General features: G+C 42.0%; 1 protein-coding gene across 1 annotated transcript in view; it reads left to right on the forward strand.

The window, feature by feature from the left end:
• LOC110071393 (uncharacterized) overlaps positions 1-25,373 on the forward strand; it is a 56,264-nt gene that overhangs the window by 15,335 nt on the left and 15,556 nt on the right. The window contains 1 exon segment of the mRNA XM_078382612.1: positions 22,358-22,601. Within this exon segment, the coding sequence (XP_078238738.1) occupies positions 22,358-22,601 (244 nt within the window).

The following is a 25,373-nucleotide window of genomic DNA, read 5'->3' on the forward strand; positions in this document are numbered from 1 at the left end:
GATCATAGAGCTTTGGTTTTGTTGCAGAAGATGAAATCTCACAATCAGAAATTGCTGAGATGGAGTTTGGCATTACAAGAATTAGATTTTGGAGTTCAGCACATTCCTGGAAAGTTGAATGCTGTGGAAGATGGTCTTTCCAGAGTGTATTGTGAAGATCAAGATGTGACAGACTGTTGAAACACTGTTACTGTTTCACTACTTATGTGTTCCTGAGCACATGTAGAGTACATACTGTATTGAGTATTACTAATGTAATGAGATGTGTTTTTGAAACTAGTATGGATGGGATTTGTAGTTATGAATATGTCAAGAGGAAATCCATTTTGAATCAATGTGAGAGTCTGTTCTGGAAATTTACAAGCTGCAGTTTGTGTCTCCTAGCTGCCAGACTTATCTGATTGCTAAGAAGGCCGCAGGGAAGGACTGTGAGTAGTCATAATATTCCTACTGGGATAATGTAAATAACACCTGTGTTCAGTGAGAATCAGAGGCGGCGAATAACATTTTCTCCATCCTGATTGGTGGTTAACTGAAAGAAGAAGGAGGGGGGTATCCCTCGGGTGTGTGTGTAAAAATTGAGGATTACAGAGAAGCAAGGAGATTCTTCCTCTGAGAAGTTTCTTTTTCCTGGAGGATACTTTTTTTTGGAGATGGACTTTATCCAACATGGACTTTCCAGTTTCTGACGGACTATGGAATCCTTGCACTACGTAAGGATGTAGTTTTTATTGGAGTTAAGGGAGACGCCTAGCCTTTCTATTAGATTAGTTTTGTTATGATTTTTATAGCAGGATTTTGTTAAGAGTTCTGATGTCTTAGAATGGAAATGGTTTCTAACAGCTATGCTTTGCAATAAATTGATTTCTCTTTATTTTACTAATAAATATAATTATGCTTAAGAACTGAAGGTCTGGTCTCTTGAACAGAATAGCTTGTTACTTTATTTTGCTACCATATAATTGGCCACGTGTTACCATAATTGAGTCAAATATTTACATGAGTTTCTGAGTGATTTAAAACTCATGGTTTTCTCAAAAGTTTTTTTAAAGGAAGTAGACTTAATCCTTCATGGATTGCTGCCTTGTCGTGGCGAAGGGGCTTGAGCAACTCAGAGAAACTATGGGCTATACCATGCAGGGCCACCCAAGACGGACAGGTCATAGTGGAGAGTTCCGACTAAATGCAATCCACCTGGAGTAGGAACTGGCAATTCCACTCCAATATCTTTGCCAAGAAAACCCCATGATCAGAAACAAAAACCTAAAAGATATGACGCTGGAAGATAGGACCCTCAGGTCGGAAGGTGTCCAACACTCTACTGAGGAAGAGCGGAGGACAAGTACAAGTAGTGCCAGAGCTAATGAAGTGGTTGGGCCAAAGCCGAAAGGATGCTCAGCTGTGGACGTGCCTGGAAGTGAAAGGAAAGTCCGATGCTGCAAAGAAAATACTGCATAGGAACCTGGAATGTAAGATCTATGAACCCCAGGAAGCTGGAGGTGGTCAAACAGGAGATGGCAAGAATAAACATTGACATCCTGGGTGTCAGTGAATTAAAATGGACAGGAATGGGTGAGTTCAACTCAGATGATTATCATGTCTACTATTGTAGGCAAGAATCCCGTAGAAGGAATGGAGTATCCCTCATAGTCAACAAAAGAGTGGGTAAAGCTGTAATGGGATACAATCTCAAAAATGACAGAATGATGTCAATACGAATCCAAGGCAGACCTTTCAATATCACAATAATCCAAGTTTATGCACCAACCTCCATTGCTGAGGAGACTGAAATTGAACAATTTTATGAAGATTTACAATACCTATTAGAACTGACACCAAAGAAAGATGTTCTTCTCATTCTAGGTGACTGGAATGCCAAAGTAGGGAGTGAAGAGATAAAAGGAACAACAGGGAAGTTTGGCCTTGGAGTTCAAAACGAATCAGGGCAAAGGCTAATAGAGTTCTGTCAAGAGAACAAGCTGGTCATCACAAACACTCTTTTCCAACAACACAAGAGGTGACTCTACACATGGAAATCACCTGATGGGCAATATCGAAATCAGATTGATTATATTCTCTGCAGCCAAAGATGGAGAAGCTCTATACAGTCAGCAAAAACAAGACCCGGAGCTGATTGTGGCTCTGATCATCAGCTTCTCATAGCAAAATTCAAGCTCAAACTGAAGAGAGTAGGAAAAACCACTGGGCTACTCAGGTATAATCTAAACCAAATCCCTTACGAATACACAGTGGAAGTGAAGAACATATTTAAGGAACTCGATTTGATGGACAGAGTGCCTGAAGAACTTTGGATAGAGGCTCGTAACATTGTACAGGAGTCAGCAACAAAAACCATCCCAAAGAAAAGGAAATGCAAGAAAGCAAAGTGGGTGTCCAATGAAGCCTTACAAATAGCAGAGAGGAGAAGGGAAACAAAATGCATGGGAGATAGGGAAAGTTACAGAAAATTGAATACAGACTTCCAAAGAATAGCAAAGAAAGACAAGAGGGCCTTCTTAAATGAACAATGCAAAGAAATAGAGGAAAAGAATAGAAAAGGAAAAACCAGAGATCTGTTCATGAAAATCGGAGATATTAAAGGAACCTTTTGTGCAAAGATGAACATGATAAAGGACAAAAATGGGAGAGACCTCACAGAAGCAGAAGACATCAAGAAGAGTTGGCAAGAATACACAGAGGAATTATATCAGAAAGATTTGGATATCCCAGACAACCCAGACAATGTGGTTGCTGACCTAGAGCCAGACATCCTGGAGAGTGAAGTCAAGTGGGCCTTAGAAAGCCTGGCTAACAACAAGGCCAGTGGAGGTGATGGCATCCCAGCTGAACTATTTAAAATCTTAAAAGATGATGCTGTTAAGGTGCTACATTCAATATGCCAGCAAATTTGGAAAACTCAACAGTGGCCAGAGGACTGGAAAAGATCAGTCTACATCCCAATACCAAAGAAGGGCAGTGCCAAAGAATGCTCCAACTACCGTACAATTGCACTCATTTCACATGCTAGCAAGGTTATGCTCAAAATCATACAAGGTAGGCTTCAGCAATATGTGGACCAAGAACTTCCAGAAGTACAAGCGGGATTCCGAAGGGGCAGAGGAACTCGAGACCAAATTGCTAACATGCGCTGGATTATGGAGAAAGCCAGTGAGTTCCAGAAAAACATCTACTTCTGCTTCATTGATTATGCAAAAGCCTTTGACTCTGTGGACCACAACAAACTATGGCAAGTCCTTAAAGAAATGGGCGTGCCTGACCACCTTATCCATCTCCTGAGAAACCTATATGGTTGACAGGAAGCAACAGTTAGAACTGGATATGGAACAACTGAGTGGTTCAAAATTGGGAAAGGAGTACGACAAGGCTGTATATTGTCCCCCAGCTTATTTAATTTATATGCAGAATACATCATGCGGAAGGCTGTACTGGAGGAATCCCAAGCTGGAATTAAGATTGCAGGAGGAAATATCAACAACCTCCAATATGCAGATGATACCACTCTGATGTCAGAAAGTGAGGAGGAACTAAAGAACCTTGTAATGAGGGTGAAAGAGGAGGGTGCAAAAAATGGTCTGAAACTCAACATCAAAAAAACTAAGATCATGGCCACTGGCCCCATCACCTCCTGGCAAATAGAAGGGGAAGATATGGAGGCAGTGACAGATTTTACTTTCTTGGGCTCCATAATCACTGCAGATGGAGACAGCAGCCATGACAATAAAAGACACCTGCTTCTTGGAAGGAAAGCAATGACAAACCTTGACAGCATCTTTAAAAGCAGAGATATCACCTTGCCAACAAAACTCCGAATAGTCAAAGCTATGGTTTTTCCTGTAGTGTTGTATGGAAGTGAGAGCTGGACCATAAAGAAAGCTGACCCCTGAAGAATTGATGCCTTTGAATTGTGGTGCTGGGGGAGACTCTTGACAGTTCCCTGGACTGCAAAGAGAACAAACCTATCAATTCTAAAGGAAATCAACCCTGAGTGCTCACTGGAAGGACAGATCCTGAAGCTGAGGCTCCAGTACTTTGGCCATCTCATGAGAAGAGAAGATTCCTTGGAAAAGACCTTGATGTTGGGAAAGTGTGAAGGCAAGAGGAGAAGGGGACAACCGAGGATGAGATGGTTGGACAGTGTCATTGAAGCAACCAACCTGAATTTGACCCAACTCCAGGAGGCAGTGGAAGACAGGAGGGCCTGGCGTGCTCTGGTCCATGGGGTCACGAAGAATCGGACACAACTAAACGACTAAACGAAGACTTAATGAAGGAGGTTCAAGGTTACTGTCGACTGGGATTTGACTCACTCAGTCTAATTTAGGAGTGCCCTGAGCTCTGGAATTTCTCTATTTCTGGCTTTTTCATCTTGGAGATGATTAAAGCTTACAACTAACATAACTGTTTTTCTATTTTTCAGATAGTAGAAGTGCTTAACCTAAAGAATGTATTTACATGCTGCTATTAGAATGTTTTTCTACCTCAATGCTTTGCTAGATCAAATGCAATTTTGAATGTGTTAAAGTTAATCATTAGTATTTGCACTATGTAACCAGCTAATTACTGCTTATTATTGTAATTTGTAGCCAAAAATAGAAACTAGATTTCCTGTTTCAGAATTTTGGAACTCCCAGAGGTGGCATGTCATGGTTTAGGTTATTAAGGCTAAAATGTGATTTATGAATGTGATTTGTAGTCATGGAATTTTGTAGAAGGAATCCATATTGGTCTGTGTTAGCATGACTGGATGCTTCGAGAAGCTGTTTCTCCTCAAGCGAGCTGGAATTTTCCATGAAGCTGCCTTGACCAGAGATGATAAGGAGCCAAGACACAACATCAGGATGAGGGACAACAACACCTGCACATCCCGTGGGAAATGGAGGTGGAGTGTGAAGAGACAGCCCTTTGTGCTGATTGGTTAACATCAAAGAAGAGTGGAGAAGAAGGGTAGTCCCTGTGATGAGATGAGTTTTTGAGTTAAAATCTTTTAAAGGCATATGGGTTTTGTAATTAGGAAATAAGCCAGAGAGGTTCCATTTTGTTTCTTTGTATAAAGTATCTTTGCTATGCTGACAAGTTGTTTTCTAGGCGAGCGAGATAATGTTATTCTGAAAGCCTGAGAAAGGACTCGGTGTGATTAGATAGATGGGAATGGTTGTGACTCTTTGAGAAACCACCGTAACCCAAATAACATCTGGTGCATATGAGAAATAAGTCATGTGGTGCAACAGGACTATTTGCCTAGTAACGAACTCTGATTGGATGACATCGTGGGAAGGTGCATTAGGCCCTTGCCAGTTACTCTTGAAAAAGGAACTTTTTGCCTATGGACATTGTCTTTCTTTCCAAGACCGACCTTTCAGTCATTTGTGACCTACTCTTCAGCCATTTGGGACTCACCCTAATGTCTTTCGAGACGGACTGGTTCCTATGCTTTGCTGGATTACTTTTGGACTTATGGGATTTTTCCTAAGGACTGTGCATGGACTATTTTCTATGGACTGTTCTATGGAATATTCTTTATGGACTTCTTTTCTTGGAATACTCCATATGGACTATGCTCTTATAATTTTGCAAGGACTATGGTATATTTAATGGATTTTTCTTTTCTAAGGACTATGGGACATATAATGTATTTTTACTTTTATTAAGGGATTTTTATTCTATAGGATCACTGAGGACTATAGCCTTTTTATAACCTACTTGGATTATTTTGTTTTTACTAATGATTTCCTGGACTGGAACTGTCTTTATTCTTTTTAATGGCTTTTTGTGTTTTTGTAAGGTTTTTGAACTCTTTTATATTTTTCATGTTTTCTTTGCCTCACTACATCTGTGTAACTAAACAGCACAATGCTAGTTTATTTGTTTTGGTTTAATTTGGCTTTGATACTTAGTAACATGTTTTTTCTTTAATAAAATAAAGATTATAAAACTCATTTGTTTTCCTGAACAGTACACTTGTCATAGGGTCATCTGAGAGTGCTGCCTCGGCCTAGCTTACTTAGAGTCCTGTCAGTGGTGCAAGTTAAGTCTAAGGACTACAAAGCCCACTTGACCTTTTCACAATAATATCTGAAAGTACCAGGGTGTTCTTAGGTGGGCAGATCTGCGAGAAGGAGTGTTGTATCTTGGCTAGCTGAGATTGGACTCATTCAGCCCATTTTAGCATGTGCAAACTCCTGATTGCTCTCTGTCCAAACAAACACGTGTGTTCTTGGACCCGTGTTTGCGACAGTCCCAGCATGAAAGAAAAATGGAGAATGGAGACCGAGAGAGCTTGGAGTTTTAGAATGATTTTTAGTATTGATTTTAGGATGGAGTTTTGAGTTCCAAATGCTGGTTTTTACTGTTATGCTAGGATGTAGTTCAGAGAAAGCATACAGAAAAGGGGGCTATGCCTAGCCTACCTTCTAAGCTGTTTTTAGAGTTTTTTATTTTTGTAGCTGGAATATGCTAAGATTCTAACTGCTATTATTCATAGAAATGTACTGGAATGCTATGTTTTTGCAACAAACTGAGTATCTCTGAATTCTTCATTTTTCTAATAAAACAATAATTCTTAAAATCCTAAATTTGGTCTCTTAAACAGCAAATCTGCACGTATTAAGTCACAGGCCACAGAAATGCTACTTGAGTCCATTACTAGCGTGAGTTTTGTCTTGACAGACTTTAAAACTCATTATTTCTAGCTTTGGTTCTCTCTTCTGCTCACTGCCATCCACACTTGTTGAAAAACAGCCCTGACCTTTGCCTTGGGTTTGGGAGAGAAGCGGTGGACTGTCGGACTGTCAGCTTCTGGGATTTCCCCTTGTGGGATTTCGCTCTGTGAACGGTAGTGGTGCTGGAGGACTCCTGCTCCACCTCTTCACCTCTTAGCCACTGGAGTGTCTCCTGGTTCCATGGTTTCCCATACTATTTCACACCGTTACAATACAAGGGGATACCTGGCTCAGCAGTACTAGGAGCGAGAAGGACCTTGGAATCGTCTTAGGCCACAAGCCAGCAGTGTGATGTGGCTGCAAAAAAAGGCCAGTGCTATTTAGGCTGCATTAAGAGAGGGAGAGTCTCCAAATCCCATGAGGTGCTAGTTCCCCTCTCCTTGGTCAACCGAATCCTTCTAGTTTCTGATATTAATACCAGTACTTTTTATTAATCCTTGCTTTTTCATCACCATTTTAAAATTTGTTCATTATATTTTGCCAGTCTTTCAAATCTTCCTTTATTCGTTACAACCTAAAGAAAAAAATAATTTTAGGCACTAACCCATTGTTACACATTTCATAGTGCTTTGCTTAATACCCTCTCTTACGAATTATCCTCCATATTTCTGTCAATTCCTTTTTCTATTTCCGTCAATAGTTTTCTTTAATATATGTTTATGTTGTAAAATGTCAAGAAACTTTTGATATGTTTACACAAACAGTGTCCTTGGTGGAAGCGTAGATGTTGCCCCTCTGGAGGGAATGAGAGAGAGGGCTGACAGAAACTCTGTGCTTTGTCTTTCTCTCTGGATGCAAAAACCTATGACAGGCAAACATAAATATAAAAATACTTTGTATTTAAACATCTAATTTAAATAGCTTAACTTCAGCATAACAGTGTGTACAGAACATATAATGACCTTTTTGCTCACAAACCCACTGTCAGCCTGACCGCCCTTAAGCAAAGGTGCAGCAACAAAAGATCTGCTTGACCTGCCTTTATACCAACTTCAGCCCCTACCATCCCAGGCACCTGCCCGTGGCTACGGCAGCCTCAACCTTACCCAGTAAATCACCTTTGGGATCTGGCTGACCTACACGCAGTTTGTTTCTCCAGCTTTCCTGTGTGAGTATGTTGAAGACATTAATTTACTGTATTTCTCAGTGACCTGATCTATATGAATATTTTGACATAAAATTCCTTTATGTAAACTCCACCTCCTACTGTAGCTTCTTTATAGTCACATATAGTCACATATATTCATATCCAAAAAGGATAGAGGGGCCTAAGTTAATTCCAACCTGCCAACAAAATTCATAACCTCTTTACATGCCCTAGGTCAGCAGGGCCACTCACAATTTGTCAGGAACTACCAGGGTCCCTCTTCTCTGTTGGTGCTCCAGTCTGGGAAGTGGCTCTGCCCTTCCCTACCTCCTCCAGCAGCTGACCACTCCCATGAGGAAGCGAGACAAGGATTCTCCCCACTAAACTAATGGTTGGCTGACTGCAGGAAGAAGCAAGGAAGGGTCAGCAGACCTCCATTCTGGATTGGTGCCCTACTGGAGAAGAAGGACCCCAGCAGTGCACGGTGAGACATGACTGGCCCAGCTGGCCTGTGGGGTGTGGGAGAGTTTATGTGCTCCACCTCTAATTCTGTGCACATGAATTTCATCGGATGGGGCACAAATTAATTCAGAACTAAATCCCAGATCCCTCCAACATTTGCAAGGTCAGTGAGATTTCAAGAGGTGGCTTAAGTAGCCTTGCCCGGCAGGGATTTGAATCCAAGTCTCCTGGTTTACAGTCTGGTACTCCATCCATGACACCACAGTTCTTCTTTGAGCACGTGCAAAGTGCTGGTATTTGGGGGTATGGTTTTATTTGTATTTTTTGTATTTTTAAAATAAAATCTCAATCCTGCTCACCCCAACCCCATGCTCACCGCAAGCCTTGGTCATCCTGATTTGGGGTGTGTGTTTGGGGGTTCCCCTTCAAAGCTCCCTCCTTCTTCCCCCTGAGCAGACAAGCCAGACTGGGGGATTTTGCTTTTCACCATCAACTTTTACTTAAATCTCTTGTGATGATCGATCAAGAAGGAACGTCATTTCTGTTCCCACCTTCTCCTTCAATGGGAGGATAAAAAGGACAGTAGATGGAGGCTGAATCCAAACAAGATGGGGGGGCCTTCCAACCGGGTGCCCCTGATGTATGTGATTTGCAGGGTTCCCAACACTCACTGGACATTCTTCTGGATGCAACACTGTCAGTGTTGAACCAGATGGTGCCGGTGGTCCTATCTGCTCATTTCCCTCTCAGACGTATTGCACAGCTGTGTCCCTGCCCGGACGCCCTGTCGCTCCCCGGATGGGTCCACACACAGAGAGTCTCTAAAGAAACCAGAAAGGTTGACTAAATAACTTTCAACTCAGCTAAGTGTAAAAAAAAGTACAAGAAAAAAAAGACCCAAAGGATTATTGCCCCGTCAGTCTGACATCAATTCCTGGAAAGAGTCTAGAATTGATAATTAAGCAGACAGTTTGTAATTACTTAGAAAGCAATGCTGTCATCACTAGAAGTCAACACGGGTTTCCCAAAAAAAACAAGTCATGCCAGACAAATTCAATCTCCTTTTTTAATAGAGTTACAGGCCTGGTGGATGAAGGGAACGTTGTGGATGTAGGATATCTTGAGTTGATTTTTTTTAAAAAAATATTTATTTTCCAAATCAAATGCAACAATACAAAATACTTACTAGCAATCTAAAACCCAGTGCACCCCCCTGCCCACGGGACCCTTTGGAGCAATTCTTTTATTACTTTCCTTTCACTAATTCACATTCAAGAAATCTACCCCAAATAGCATTAAAAATATTCAAACTTATTTCCTCTCTTTTCATCTTAAGTTCAGTAGTCAATTTGTCATTTAATGCAATGTCCCATATTTCATTATACCGATCTTCTACTTTGATATCATGTTTGTCTTTTCAGTGTCTAGCTATTAATAATTTAGCCCTTGTCATAAAATTATAAATCAATTCTTTTGAGTAATAATCAATTTCTAATTTATCAAAAATTGACAACAAAGCAATTTTGAGTTAAAGTAAATCTCTTTTCCAAATATATCACATATTTCCTCAAAAATCATTTTTCAAAATTTCTCAATCTATTTACACTCCCACCACATATGATAATACGTGCCAATTTCTTGATCACATTTCCAACAGGCCTTAAAATAGTCTGACTTTTTTCTGTTCAATTTCACTGGAGTCACGTACCACCTTAAACTAGTATTTTAAAAAAATCTCATTTATTCTTACAGACATTAATCTTAGAACTCTCGTCTTCTAGATTTTTTTCCCAATCTTCTATTCTGATTTCTCTCTTTAAATCATGTTCCCAAATTGATTTCGATCCTTCTGTTTCAATCTCATTCTCCTCCTGATCCAAAATTAAGTTATAAATTTTACTTACTATTCCCTTCTTCAAAGCATCCTTCTCCATGTCTTCATGTGATGATAGAAATTGTTCATGTGTGTGTGTGTGTTTAGTCGTTTAGTCGTGTCCGACTCTTCGTGACCCCATGGACCAGAGCACGCCAGGCCCTCCTGTCTTCTACTGCCTCCCGGAGTTGTGTCAGGTTCATGTTGGTTGCTTTGCAGACACTGTCCAGCCATCTCATCCTCGGTCGTCCCCTTCTCCTCTTGCCCTCACACCTTCCTAACATCAAGGTTTTTTCCAAGGACTCTTTTCTTCTCATGAGATGGCCAAAGTACTGGAGCCTCAGCTTCAGGATCTGTCCTTCAAGTGAGCATTCAGGGTTGATTTCCTTTAGAACTGATAGGTTTGTTCTCCTTGCAGTCCAGGGGATTCTCAAGAGCCTCCTCCAGCACCACAATTCAAAGGCATCAATTCTTCGGCGGTCTGCTTTCTTTATGGTCCAGCTCTCACTTCCATACATCACGACAGGAAAAACCATAGCTTTGACTATTCGGACTTTTGTCGGCAAGGTGATGTCTCTGCTTTTCAAGATGCTGTCAAGATTTGTCATCTCTTTCCTCCCAAGAAGAAGGCGCCTTTTAATTTCAGGGCTGCTGTCTCCATCTGCAGTGATCATGGAGCCCAGGAAGATAAAATTTGACACTGCCTCCATATCTTCCCCTTCTATTTCCCAGGAGGTGATGGGACCAGTGGCCATGATCTTAGTTTTTTTGATGTTGAGTTTCAGACCGTTTTTTTGCACTCTCCTCTTTCACTCTCATTACAAGGTTCTTTAATTCCTCCTCACTTTCTGCCATCAGAGTGGTATCATCTGCGTATCGGAGGTTGTTGATATTTCTTCCGGCAATCTTAATTCCGGCTTGGGTTTCTTCCAGTCCAGCCTTCCGCATGATGTATTCTGCATATAAGTTAAACAAGCTGGGGGACAATATACAGCCTTGCCGTACTCCTTTCCCAATTTTGAACCACTCAGTTGTTCCATGACCAGTTCTAACTGTTGCTTCCTGTCCCACATATAGGTTTCTCAGGAGACAGATAAAGTGGTCAGGCACTCCCATTTCTTTAAGAACTTGCCATAGTTTGCTGTGGTCCACACAGTCAAAGGCTTTCGCATAGTCAATGAAGCAGAAGTAGATATTTTTCTGGAACTCTCTAGCTTTCTCCATAATCCAGCGCAAGTTAGCAATTTGGTCTCGAGTTCCTCTGCCTCTTCGGAATCCAGCTTGTACTTCTGGGAGTTCTCGGTCCACATACTGCTGAAGCCTACCTTGTAGGATTTTGAGCATAACCTTGCTAGCGTGCGAAATGAGTGCAATTGTACGGTAGTTGGAGCATTCTTTGGCACTGCCTTTCTTTGGGATTGGGATGTAGAGTGATCTTTTCCAATCCTCTGGCCACTGTTGAGTTTTCCAAACTTGCTGGCATATTGAATGTAGCACCTTAACAGCATCATCTTTCAAGATTTTAAATAGTTCAACTGGAATGCCATCACCTCCACTGGCCTTGTTGTTAGCCAGGCTTTCTAAGGCCCACTTGACTTCGTTCTCCAGGATGTCTGGCTCAAGGTCAGCAACTACATTGTCTGGGTTGTCCGGGATATCCAAATCTTTCTGATATAATTCCTCTGTGTATTCTTGCCACCTCTTCTTGACGTCTTCTGCTTCTGTTAGGTCCCTTCCATTTTTGTCTTTTATCATGTTCATCTTTGCGCAAAATGTTCCTCTAATATGTCCAATTTTCCTGAACAGATCTCTGGTCTTTCCTTTTCTGTTATCTTCCTCTATTTCTTTGCATTGTTCATTTAAGAAGGCCCTCTTGTCTCTCCTTGCTATTCTTTGGAAGTCTGCATTCAAGTTTCTGTAACTTTCCCTATCTCCCTTGCATTTTGCTTCCCTTCTCCTCTCTGCTATTTCTAAGGCCTCGTTGGACAGCCACTTTGCTTTCTTGCATTTCCTTTTCTTTGGGATGGTTTTCGTTGCTGCCTCCTGGACAATGTTACGAGCCTCTATCCAAAGTTCTTCAGGGACTCTGTCCACCAAATCTAGTTCCTTAAATCTGTTCTTTACTTCCACTGTGTATTCATAAGGGATTTGGTTTAGATTATACCTGAGTGGCCCAGTGGTTTTTCCTAATCTCTTCAGTCTAAGCTTGAATTTTGCTATGAGAAGCTGATGATCAGAACCGCAGTCAGCTCCAGGTCTTGTTTTTGCTGACTGTATCGAGCTTCTCCATCTTTGGCTGCAGAGAATATAATCAATCTGATTTCGATATTGCCCATCTGGTGATTTCCATGTATAGAGTCGCCTCTTGTGTTGTTGGAAAAGAAATTGTTCATACTTAGTACATTCTCTACATTTGCCAATAATCCTCAACCATTCTTTAGTCCACCTGCCTAATTGGATATAATTGTACCATGACAATTTATTAGTTTCAAGTTTAGCTATAATCTGTTCCTTTGAGCTCATTTTAATCATCCAATCCTTCAATCTGGCAACTTTTTTATCCTTAAACAAATCAACAAAACCCTTCAAGTTTGCTGGGAAATTTTCTATTTCAGTCACTAATTTGAATGGTGAAGTAAAAGGCCAAAACCCTTTTGCATAGAAAAAATTGTTTAGAAATGAGTGTTATGGTAGGAAATTGTCTCATTAGAAGCATAGCCCTAAAAGCTTATCAGACTCAAAAACAAAAGTAGTGTTCAACTCTAAACCAACACAGTCTTAAAAGAATTTAGCGACATGTACACACTCCTTATCTTTCGCTCCAAAGGTTTATGTTGAAAAACTCCATCTTCAAAAGGAAGAAATGCATTTTAAAAGTTGTTTTACATACTGGCGACATGGAGGTTTATTTCTTAGCTGCTCATCCCTCCCGAGCGGAAGTGACGTCCTAGCATATCTTGATTTCAGTACGGCCTTCGACAAGGTCCCTCACGATATTCTTGCAAAGAAGCGAGTACATTGTGGGATGGACAGTGCTACTGTTAGGTGGATTTGTATGCGGATGACACCCAGCTCTACATCTCCTTTTCTCCAATCACAATGGATGCCGTTGTCCAGGATCGGAGGCGCAGCTGTGCGGACTTTCCTTGGGCATTGGCAAAAGCTGGTGAAGCCTAAATGCATACATAGGAAGCCTACAGGGGGTGGCTGCGTATTTTTGAGGCGAGGAAGGCGGACAGGGTGGGTGCTGGCTGAGCTCTTCCCTCTTGAACCCTTTTCCTGTTCACCATCCCCTCCCGGAAAGCTCCTTTTCTCCAGGGAGAGGCGGGAAGGAAGGATATTACAGCCTCCGCCCCCCGCCCCCACCTCCACCAACACTCCCGAAAAGCCAGTCTAAATGTGTGTACATCGGGAACTGCATGTTTGCAGTGCAGTCGTACCAGGGGAAGGCTACTATAAGTAACACAGAGCCTCCAGGAAATCAATACTAAAAATCATTCTAAAAATCCAAGCTCTCTCAGTCTCCATTCTCCATTTTTCTTTCATGCTGGGACTACCCTTCTTCTCCACTCTTCTTTGATGTTAACCAATCAGCACAAAGGGCTGTCTCTTCACACTCCACCTCCATTTCCCACGGGATGTGCAGTTCTCCCTCGTCCTGTTGTTGTGTCTTGGCTCCTTATCGTCTCTGGCCAAGGCAGCTTCATGGAAAATTCCAGCTTGCTCGAGGAGAAACAGCTTCTCAAAGCATCCAGTCATGCTAACACAGACCAATATGGATTCCTTCTACAAAATTCCATGACTACAAATCACATTCATAAATCACATTTTAGACTTAATAACCATTTTCCCAAGATGGCACCGGCGGCGGGCAGCTAGCGTTTCCGCTGCTCCGGGTTGCTTCTTGCGTTTCCTTTTAAAAAATATTTTCGCCCTCTTCTCTTCTTTCTTTCTTTTGTCCTTTTTCTCTCCTGATCTGCCCCCCTGTTCCCCCCTCGTTCCCTGGAAGGCTGGTCACTGGACTGAGAGTGGGACTGCTGGGCTGGAGCCGGAGCACAAACGCGGAGCCGTTGCTGGCATGTTCGCGGAGCTTGGATGCTCGGAAGCCTCTTACCCAACCTCAGGAGGGGATTGATGGGTGCCGGAGGGGAGCGGGTCCAGATACCGGCCAGGTACTGGAGGTGGCCACCGGAGGGAAGAAGATCCAGAGGCTGGAAGCTTTTCAGCCCCCCCCCCAAGCTAGTGCTGACGACATGCAGGAAGCTGAAGCCTGGAGCTGAGATCACCGGGCTCTTTGTGGCTGGCTGTGGTGCTTGCAAGATCTCAGGAGCCTATGAGCCTCGGGTTGCTGGTAAAGTAGAGTGGTTTACCCTGGGTTTTGGAAGTAGGGCTTGTAAGCAAACACGGGTTCGAAAACACACGTGTTTGTTTGGACAGAGAGCAATCAGGAGTTTGCACATGCTAAAATGGGCTGAAGAGTCCAAATCCAGCTAGCCATGATACAACACTCCTTCTCGCAGGTCTGCCCACATAAGAACACCCTGGTACTCTCAGATATTATTATGAAAAGGTCAAGTGGGCTTTGTAGTCCTTAGACTTAACTTGCACCACTGACAGGACTCTAAGTAAGCTAGGCCGAGGCAGCACTCTCAGATGACCCTATGACAAGTGTACTGTTCAGAAAACCAAATGAGTTTTATAATCTTTATTTTATTAAAGAAAAAGCATGTTACTAAGCCAAATTAAACCAAAACAAATAATGTAGCATTGTGCTGTTTAGTTACACAGATGTAGTGAGGCAAAGAAAACATGAAAAATAGAAAAGTATTCAAAAACCTTATTAAAATACAAAAAGACATTAAAAAGAATCAAAACAGTTCCAGTACAAGAAATCATTAGTAAAAAACAAAATAATCCATGTAGGTTACAAAAAGGCTATAGTCCTCAGTGATCCTATAGAATAAAAATCCCTAAACAAAAGTAAAAATCCATTATATGTCCCATAGTCCTTAGAAAAGAAAAATCCAGTGAATATACCATAGTCCTTACAAAATTACAAGAGCATAGTCCATATGGAGTATTCCAAGAAAAGAAGTCCATAAAGAATATTCCATAGGTAACAGTCCATAGAAAATAGTCCATGTACAGTCCTTAGGAAAATCCCATAAGTCCAAAAGTAATCCAGCAAATCATAGAAACCAGTCCATGTAGGTAGGCCACCAAACTCTCTCTAAAGACATCAGGGTAAGTCCCAAATGGCTGAAGTGTAGGTCACGAATCACTGAAAGGTCGGTCTTGGAAAGACAAAGTCTATAGAGAAAAAGTTCCTTTTTCAAGAGTAACTGGCAAGGGCTTAATGCACCTTCCCATGATGTCATCCAATCAGAGTTCGTTACTAGGCAAACAGTCCTGTTGCACCACATGACTTCTTTCTCATACACAGCAGATGTTATTTGGGTTAACTGTGGTTTCTCAAAGAGTCACAACAATTCCCATCTATCTAATCACACAGAGTCCTTTCTCAGGCCTTCAGAATAACATTATCTTGGCTCGCCTGGAAAACACTTGTCAGCACAGCAAAGATACTTTATACAAAGAAACAAGATGGAACCTTTCTGGCTTATTTCTTAATTACAAAACCCATATGTCTTTAAAAGATTTTAACTCAAAAACCCATGGCATGGAGAGAAGATCCTGGGTGAGGAAGAGAGAGCTCCCTATTGCTGTCCTCAGCAGGCTGGTCACCATCTTGGAGTTCCTCATGGCAGTTTCTCTCCTAAGACCAAACTGTTTGATCTGCTCCCTTTGGACAAGCCACAGAGACGCTTTACCTCCTTTCCGAGGGAGGGAAAGGGAAAGGTCAGTGAATGAATTATTTGCAGCTTGGACCTCATTGTCCCTGATGCCCCCTATACTTCTTATTGAGACCTACGGGACATAACCTGTGAGTAACACTCTCACTCCAGTATTTTTACTATTGTTAAGATCAGCATTAACAACACTGAAAATTACATCAGGACCAGCAATATTTAAAAGGATAAGACTGTGTGGTTGAGGAGGACAGATCTGGACTTCATAGGGGGGTTAAGCACCTGGGTGTTTCATGTAAAAATTTAAATTTATATATATATATATTTTGTATTTGGGATTCTTATTTATATACTGTATTTGTTTATGCACTTATTCTGTTTTCAAGTTTTTGTATTAATTTACTTTTTTTCTTTCTCTCTCTACTTTTTTCCTTTCTTCTTTTTCCTTTGATATGGAGAGGAAGGTTTGTTTGTCCAGCGAGGGGCCTCTGAATATTCTGCTGATCATGGGTAGAGAAAGATATGCCGTTGGCACAGTCCCTACTCATGTCAGAAGAACGATGAACAGATGCTTGAAGGCTGTTCATTGTTCTGGGACTGTGACCAACCCTCAGTATCGAGGTAGCCAGCCCAGCCAATCCTCCACTCTAACTCTGGTCCAATTGAATGCCAGGTCTGTATCCAATAAGCTCCAAGTGATCCACGACCTTATCCTGGAGAAGGATGCAGACCTGGCATGCATAACCAAGATGTGGATCAGCAGTGAGGGGGGTCCTCCTCTGGCTCTTGTCTGTCCGCTCGGTTATGCTGTCCAGCACCAGGGTAGACTGGAGGGGTGGGGGGAGGAGTAGCCATTGTTTATAAATCCAGCTTTGAGGTTACTAGGCACTCCTCAGTGGTAAGGCCAGGTCTAGAGGCACTTCACGTGTCAATTGGGGCCAGGGATGGTATTGGGATTTTTCTGGGTTACCGTGCTTGCTGTGATCCAGCTACTTCCCTTCCAGAGTTGACTGACTTTGTCTCTGCAGCACTATTGGGATCCCCGAGGCTTTTGGTCTTGGGTGATTTCAACCTGCATGCAGAGGCAGAGCCATCTGGGTCAGCTCTTGAGTTCTTGGAAACCATGGCTTCCTTGAACATGTCCCAACATGTCAATGGCCCCACCCATGTGGGTGGTCACATACTGGACCTGGTCTTTTCCTCCAGTTGGAGTGAGTGTGATCTGGTGATGATGGACCTCATGTCAGTCCCCTTGTCATGGTCAGATCACCAGCTAATAAAATGTAACCTCACAGTGGCTCTTCCCCCTCGCAGGGAGCAGGGACCTATTTCTACGGTCCGCCCTCAAAGGCTACTGGATCCGGCTGGATTCCAGGACATCATGAGAGGGGTCACGGCGGAACTGGCTAGCACTCCTGTCGATGCTCTGGTTGATAGCTGGTCCACCTTCGCAACCAGGACTGTAGACACGATCGCACCTAAATGCCCTCTCCGTCGTAGAGCTCGTCCAGCGGCCTGGTTTAACCAGCAGCTTCGAGCGCTGAAGCGACATAGGAGAGGCTAGAGCGTAGATGGAGGAAGAACCCGACGGATTATAATAGGATAGCTGTCAGGATCACAACTAATCTTTACCTGTCTAAGGTAAAGGCTGCTTGTCAAACTTACTTCGCTAGCCGGATAAGTGAAGCATCCAACCAGCAGGCGGAGTTATTCCGTATAGTGCGCGACCTATCCAGAACTGGTCTGGATGATAGCCCTCCCCCTAGTTTTTCACCTGACCAGTTTGCAGCCTTTTTAAAATCTAAAGTGGAGGCCATCTGATGGGACCTCACTCCTTTTTTTGAACACAGTGAGTAGAGCATGTTACTTTTCAGAAATTGGTTGATGAATTCTTTGGTGATTTATATTATGTGATTGGCTATGTAGACAACCTTGTAATTTACAGCCCTGATCCAATTCAAGCAGACCAAAATGCTTTGTCATTCTTAGAGAAGCAGAGACATCGAAGCCCAAGATTAATGCAGTGGTATTTCAGATTGCAAACATATGATTTTGATGTTAAACATCTACCAGTAAAAGAGGCTTTAATTCCCCATTGCTTATCTCGAATGTTTTGTGCAGATGCAAGGGGAGAAAATGGCTAGAATTGTTAAAGCTCTGATGTTTAATTTTCTTGTTCTTCTGTATGACTATGTTCCTGAGCATACATAGAGTGTTTTCACTATTATTACTTCATATCAGTATATTGGTTTAACAAGTTATTATGATGTTAACCCTGGTTTCACTATTTTGCTGTTTGATGACTAGAGTATTATCTGAGCATATGCAGAGTGATGTATTTGATTAATTATACTAACTTGTTTATTCTTCTGTTTTTCAGACTAGTAGAGGTGTCTAACGCAAATTTCTCTCATGTATGGTAAATACTGTAATTATAATAGTTCTTATGTATCAATTGTTTTGTTATTTTAGAGTCATATTTGAAATGTATTACTTTATGCTCATGTTAATATCTTTCTCTGTTTTGTTAATACGTCATTATGACATCTCATCTTATTCAGTTATCAAAATTAAAACTTAAATTGTTTAGGAATTTTGTTAATCTTCAGGAGGCTTGTGATGAGATGGGTTTTTAAGGTAAAATCTTTTAAAGGCATATGGGTTTTGTAATTATGAAATAAGCCAGAGAGGTTCCATTTTGTTTCTTTGTATATAATATCTGTGCGATGCTGACAAGTTGTTTTCCAGACGAGCCGGGAGAATGTTATTCTGAAGGCCTGAGAAGGACTCTGTGTGATAAGATAGATGGAAATTGTTGTGACTCTTTGAGGAACCACCGTAAACCCAAATAACATCTGTTGTGTATGAGAAAGAAGTCATGTGATGCAACAGGACTGTTTGCCTAGTAACGAACTCTGATTGGATGACATCGTGGGAAGGTGCATTAGGCCCTTGCCAGTTACTCTTGAAAAAGGAACTTTTTACCTATGGACTTGGTCTTTCCAAGACCGACCTTTCAGTGATTCGTGACCTACATTTCAGCCATATGGGACTTACCCTGATGTCTTGAGAGAGAGTGTGGTGGCCTACCTACATGGACTGGTTTCTATGCTTTGCTGGATTACTTTTGGACTTATGGGATTTTCTCTAAGGACTGTGCAGGGACTATTTCCTATGGACTGTTACCTATGGAATATTCTTTATGGACTTCTTTTCTTGGAATACTCCATATGGACTATGCTCTTGTAATTTTGTAAGGACTATGGTATATTTACTGGATTTTTCTTTTCTAAGGACTATGGGACATATAATGGATTTTTACTTTTGTTTAGGGGTTTTTATTCTATAGTATCACTGAGGACTATAGCCTTGTTATAACCAACTTGAATTATTTTGTTTACTAATGATTTCCTGGACTGGAACTGTTTTTATTCATCTTAATGGCTTTTGGGGTTTTTGAATACTTATCTATTTTTCATGTTTTTTTTGCCTCACTACATCTTTGTAACTAAACAGCACAATGCTAGTTTATTTGTTTTGGTTTAATTTGGCTTTGAATATCTAGTAACATGCTTTTTCTTTAATAAAATAAAGATTATAAAACTCATTTGGTTTCCTGAACAGTACACTTGCCATAGGGTCATCTGAGAGTGCTGCCTCGGCCTAGCTTACTTAGAGTCTTGTCAGTGGTGCAAGTTAAGTCTAAGGACTACAAAGCCCACTTGACCTTTTCACAATAATATCTGAGAGTACCAGGGTGTTCTTATGTGGGCAGACTTGTGAGAAGGAGTGTTGTAGCATGGCTGGCTGGATTGGACTCTTTCAGCTCATTTTAGCATGTGCAAACTCCTGATTGCTCTCTGTCCAAGCGTACACGTGTGTTTTCGAACCCGTGTTCGTCACAGAGATGTCCAGCGCTCCATCTTGCTCAGTAACCCTTGACTCCTTTCAGACTGTCACGCTTGATTCTATGGCCAGATTGCTTGACCACTGTCGAGCCACCACTTCCTCCTCGGACCCTTGCCCAGCCTGGCTGATCAAAGCAGCCAGGCTGATAACAACAGAATGGGCCACTGCAATAATAAATGGGTCTTTCCTTGAGAGCAGGTTTCCCTCTGTCCTCAAGGAGACACTCATTAGGCCCATAAGAAAGAAACCTGATTTGGCAGCGGACGAAATTGGCAATTATAGGCCTGTCGCCAATATTTCTTTCATGAGCAAAGTGGTTGAGAGGGTGGTGGCAGATCAGCTTCAGGCATATCTGGATGAAACAGATGCCCTGGATCCCTTTCAGTCGGGCTTCAGGGCGTACCACAGTACAGAGACAACATTGGTCACCCTGTACGATGACTTGTTGAGGGAGGCCGACAGCGATAAAATTTCTTTGTTGGTCCTCCTCGACATCTCGTCAGCATTCAATACCGTCCACCACGGTATCCTCCTGGGGAGGCTCTCTGAGTTGGGTATCAGTGGCTTGGCTCTGGCCTGGTTCTGTTCCTTCTTGGAGGACCGCCTCCAGAGAGTGCAGCTTGGGGAGAGTATTTTGACCCAGTGGAATATCAATTGTGGGATTCCACAGGGGTCGATCATCTCCCCAATGCTGTTTAACATCTATATGAGGCCACTGGGAGGGGTCATCAGGGGGTGTGGAGCACAGTGTCATCAATATAATGATGACACCCAGCTCTATATTTCCTTTTCACCAACTGCAGGTGATGCCGTCCTGTCCCTCCAGCGCTGCCTGGGGGCCATACAGCAATGGATGCAGGAGAACAGGCTGCGGCTGAACCCAGACAAGACAGAAGTTCTGAGGGTGGGTGGCCCTGTGGATGGTGGCTTGGGAAACTCGCTCATGTTTGGGGGGGGTGGCCCTGGCCATGAAGAGTGGGGTCTGCATCCTGGGGGTACATCTGGACCCGATGCTCACCATGGAAATGCAGGTGGCATCTATAGTCTGCACCGCCTTTTTCCACCTTTGGCGGATTGCCCGGCTGTGACCTTACCTAGACATGGGGCACTCACTACCTTCATACATGCACTCGTAATTTCTAGATTAGACTATTGTAGCACACTCTACGTGGGGCTTCCTTTGAAGCTGATGCAGAAACTTCAAGTGGTGCAGAGTGCGGTGGCCAGGCTCCTTACTGGAGTGAGAAAATACCAACATATCTCTCCTACTCTGGCCATGCTGCACTGGTTGCCCATTCACTTCCACATCGACTTCAAAATTTTAATGCTCACTTATAAAGCCCTAACCAGTTTAGGACCTCAATATTTGGCGGAGTGCCTACTCCTACCGAGTTGTACCCGGATCACCCGCGTGAGTCAGGAGGTGAGGCTGAGGAGCCTGATGCCGAGAGAGGCCCAGAAAGAAAAGACATGAAACCGGGCCTTCTTGGCGGTGGACCCGCGCCTCTGGAACAACCTCCCTACACTGGGTACTTTTTAAAGCCAATTAAAAACATGGTTGTACATTCAGGCCTTCCCTCCTGTCAGTACTTGAATTATTCTCTCACTCTTTTTATTCATTTTTTCTTCATTTTCTACTGTAGTTTCTGTTTATGGGATGTCTATGTAGTATTCTTGGTTTTAATGTTTTATTTTATGCTGTAAGCCGCCTAGAGTGGTCGAATAGACCAGATAGGTGCGGTATTAAATAAATAAAAATAAACAAATAAATAAATAAACAAACAAACGATGAGACCCAGCATCGACCACTAACTTCTCTACCGGTTCTCGAGTCTAATAATCTAGCTGAATTCATCCACTTTTACACTTCCTTTCTAACACTGTCCTTACCCTCCCCGTTATTCATTTTTTGCTTAAAAAAATCCTTTAATTCAATTATTTGTTTTCTCTTTAATCAACTTTGAGGAATTTCTTTATAATATTCTGGAAACGTAAGTGCAACAGTTGGGGAGAACTTGAGAAGGAAAAGAGTTAATATACTTTGAATCTGATGTACTTACTTGGGTGTGAAAATGATCCTCCCTTCATAACTCCTCCCTCCAAAAGGTCCCTCACTGAAGAGCGCTTCCAACCTCAACCTCAAAGGAACATCCAGTCTGGCATCATCCCCTCCCTGGTTCTCTTCCCTCGCTGTTTTGGCTGTCTTTCCTTCCTTCTCTGTGACTCAGGCGGAGCCTGAACACCTCATTCCTTAATCCTGCAGATTTTGAAAGTAATTGTTTCTCATCTTTTTTCTAATCTACCAGATGATGAAGAACAGAAGAGGAAGAATTGCCCAGCAACATCTGGGGCAACCAGGGCAGGAACTCGCAATCAAGCAAGAAAACAGAGAACTGAAAATAGGAATGGTCATGCATGGACTTCACATGAAAGGACTGACGCACAGGAAATACTACATAAATGCATGTCACCTCAGTAAACATCAAAGAACACATGAAGGCGAGAAACTGTATCCATGTTTGGAATGTGGAAAGAGCTTCAATCAGAGTAGTAACTTGAGGAGACATGAAAGAACTCACACTGGGGAGAGACCACATAAATGCATGGAATGTGGAAAGAGTTTTAGTCAGAGTGATCACCTTAGGTCACATCAAAGGACTCACACTGGGGAGAAACCGTACAAATGCATGGAATGTGGAACGAGCTGTATTCAGAGCTCCTGATAATTAAACAAGGCATAAGAAGCTCATTCAGTTTTGTGTTGGTTTTCACTTGAAAGATTAAGCTGACTCAATGCAAAACAGAGAGAAAAAGAGAAGAAATGGAGTGCATTTTGAAGTGCCACTTGTGATGTGTTTTACTTCTATCGTTAATTAACAGAGAAATGCCACAAAATAGACGTGGAACTTTTTGCTTTAAAAGATGAGAATAAGCATATATTGTATAATGGAAGCTTTTACCAAATTAATGTAAAAAGAGAAAAGGATGGATGTTCTAAGGCTAACTGATGAAAGAAAAGCAAGCAGTGTAGAGAGAGAAGCTGTCATTTGTTTTAGAATGCTTTACCCTTATAAATAATAATAGTAATTGAGTTTTAAAGAGGGTACCAGTGAATATACTATATTATTCAGGAAGAACTAGGTGTTTCTATGCTATTATATTGAGACTATACTGCTTTGTCATGGCAGGGATTTTTGGAAGGAGTGGAAAGTTTGGTTTTTCAAGCTCAGATCTCTTCGGACGCTGGACTGCACTGGGTCAGAGGTGACCAAATCCTTTGATCCTTAACATCTGAGCTTCTCTGAGTCTGGGAAATCTAAGCCTTGGGAAAATTTGGTTTTGCTGATTGATGCAGAACAAAGGGATATAAATATTGGGAGAGATCTCACACAAAGTGTTATTAGAAAGGAATGGATGGAGAAACATAGATGTTTGGTTTCATGATGCCAGGTGAAAGTCCTTGGAAGAGGAAAGATAACTGTGAGGCAGTGAGAGCCATCAATGGATTTTACACATGGCTGGGTGAGAACAAAATTTTCTCTGTCTTTAACAAACTGTTTGAGTCAAATAATGCTTTTTTACTTTGTATGTATTTATTTTAAAAGTTTAAATACTTTTGCATGTCTTTCATTGAAAATTATATATTTTTTCCTTTTTATCTTTGTTTTCTTAGGAAGTTTGAAGTGTTCTGAAGATGTACTGTATTCTGTCTGTCTAGATTTTGAGAACCAGTGTTTTAATGTGTTTGTATTTTAGATTCAAACATGCCTTAAATTTTCCCTATTATCTAAATTTAAGTTGCTGCATCTTTTTACAAGATGCAAGGATGTATTTTAAGTAAACCTGCAGTTTTTGCATAAGAGCATGATGTTTGGATTTAAAGATCTGTACTGACTTTTTTTCCTCATGCCTGTAAGAGTGTCTTACATATATTTTTTTTATTTAATATATTTAAGTATGGAATCTAGAGATGATGTATATAAATGAACTTGTACAGAATTAACAAGTTTTGGAATTGCCTGGAATCACTGCAACAATGAAAATACTTCCCATAAGATACCCAGATGAACTTCAAATGCCTTGTCACTGGCTGTCTATCTGACGGAGAAAGTCGGGCTGAACCCATCCTGACCGGAGTGCTGTCCTTTCCTGAAAAGAGGAGAGAGAAGCCCATGGAGCCCCAGAGACAACATATGACCCATCAGAGAAGTGACACCTCCATGGGGAGAATGGAAAGATAGAGAGATGAGAAGGGTCACAGAGAAAACCAGGAGGATAGAGATAGTTCCGGGTGAAGAATCAAAGGTTTAGGCCAATGAAGGGATGGGAGATTCTGGAAATAAAGAGCCTGGGGTGTCTAAGGTGGAAATTCCAGTGAGGGAAACGGAAGGTTCATCAGAGGAAAGGATTGACTGGGCAAAGGAACCTTAGGGTAGCAGCAGAGGTGCAGGAGAAAAGGAAAATAATAAGACAGGAGGAGGGAAGAGAAATATATCGTGGGGAACCATCAAGAAGGGAGAGAGTGGAAGGTGGAGAGGTAGGAGGGCAAAAGAAGGAGAGGATATTACCACAAGGCTAGGAGTGGATGTGAATGGAGAATCCCTGGACCAAACAGTGGGAGAACTTGATGATACCTCATGAGAGGCAGAAAGGAGATGGAGAGAAGGCTGGAGAAACCCTCCTATTGGGGAGAGAAAGAGGTTAGAAAGTGAAGGAGAAGATCAGGGAGGAGAGAGGCACACTAGCTGAAGAGAGAGAGGGAGAGATGGACCAACCTCTGAGAGAGGGCTTTGGGCAGGACCCCGGAGGATCAGTTGTCTTCCAGTGGTGACAACATTGATGAATTGTAGAATCTCCTTGCCTGGGAGGTCTGTAAATTTCTGTAGGATTCCTGTGGAGTCAGGTATCCTAATGAAGTTCTGACCTGTAGATATCAAAGACTTAAAAAGGGGTGAGGCTGTAGAAATAACACAGAATGTAGGAGGCCTTTCCATAAAAGCAGTCATCTTTTATTCACCCAAGAACTCATACAAAGAGGAAACCTTTGAAATGCAAAGAATGTGGGAACAGCTTCCATCTGAGCTGACAGGCCTAGAATAGCCCTGTAAGAACTGATAAACAAAGTTTGTGAAAAGTTTTTAAGAAAGAGTCCAATTAATTATTTCATCTGTGCAAGTAACTAGCTGACCAGTTTGATTTAACCCCCCTGTGAGACAAAACGCTGGAGAAGAAGCCTGGAGAAGCTAATCTCTGATTGGCCACTAGGGGCAATAAATTTAAGAGCCCCTGGGCACCTCCTTTGGGTTGAAAAAGGAGGGACAAAGGAGCTACAGTGGGGTCTTGACTTGAGAACTTAATCCGTATTGGAAGGCGGTTCTCAAGTCAAAACGTTCTCAGGTCAAATCTGCATTTCCCATAGGAATGCATTGAAAACCATTTGATCCGTATCTGCTCTTTTCCGTCCATAGAAACTAATGGGAAGCTGCTATTCC

Source organism: Pogona vitticeps, chromosome Z, assembly GCF_051106095.1.
Source record: "Pogona vitticeps strain Pit_001003342236 chromosome Z, PviZW2.1, whole genome shotgun sequence".
In the NCBI taxonomy this organism is placed as follows: domain Eukaryota; kingdom Metazoa; phylum Chordata; class Lepidosauria; order Squamata; family Agamidae; genus Pogona; species Pogona vitticeps.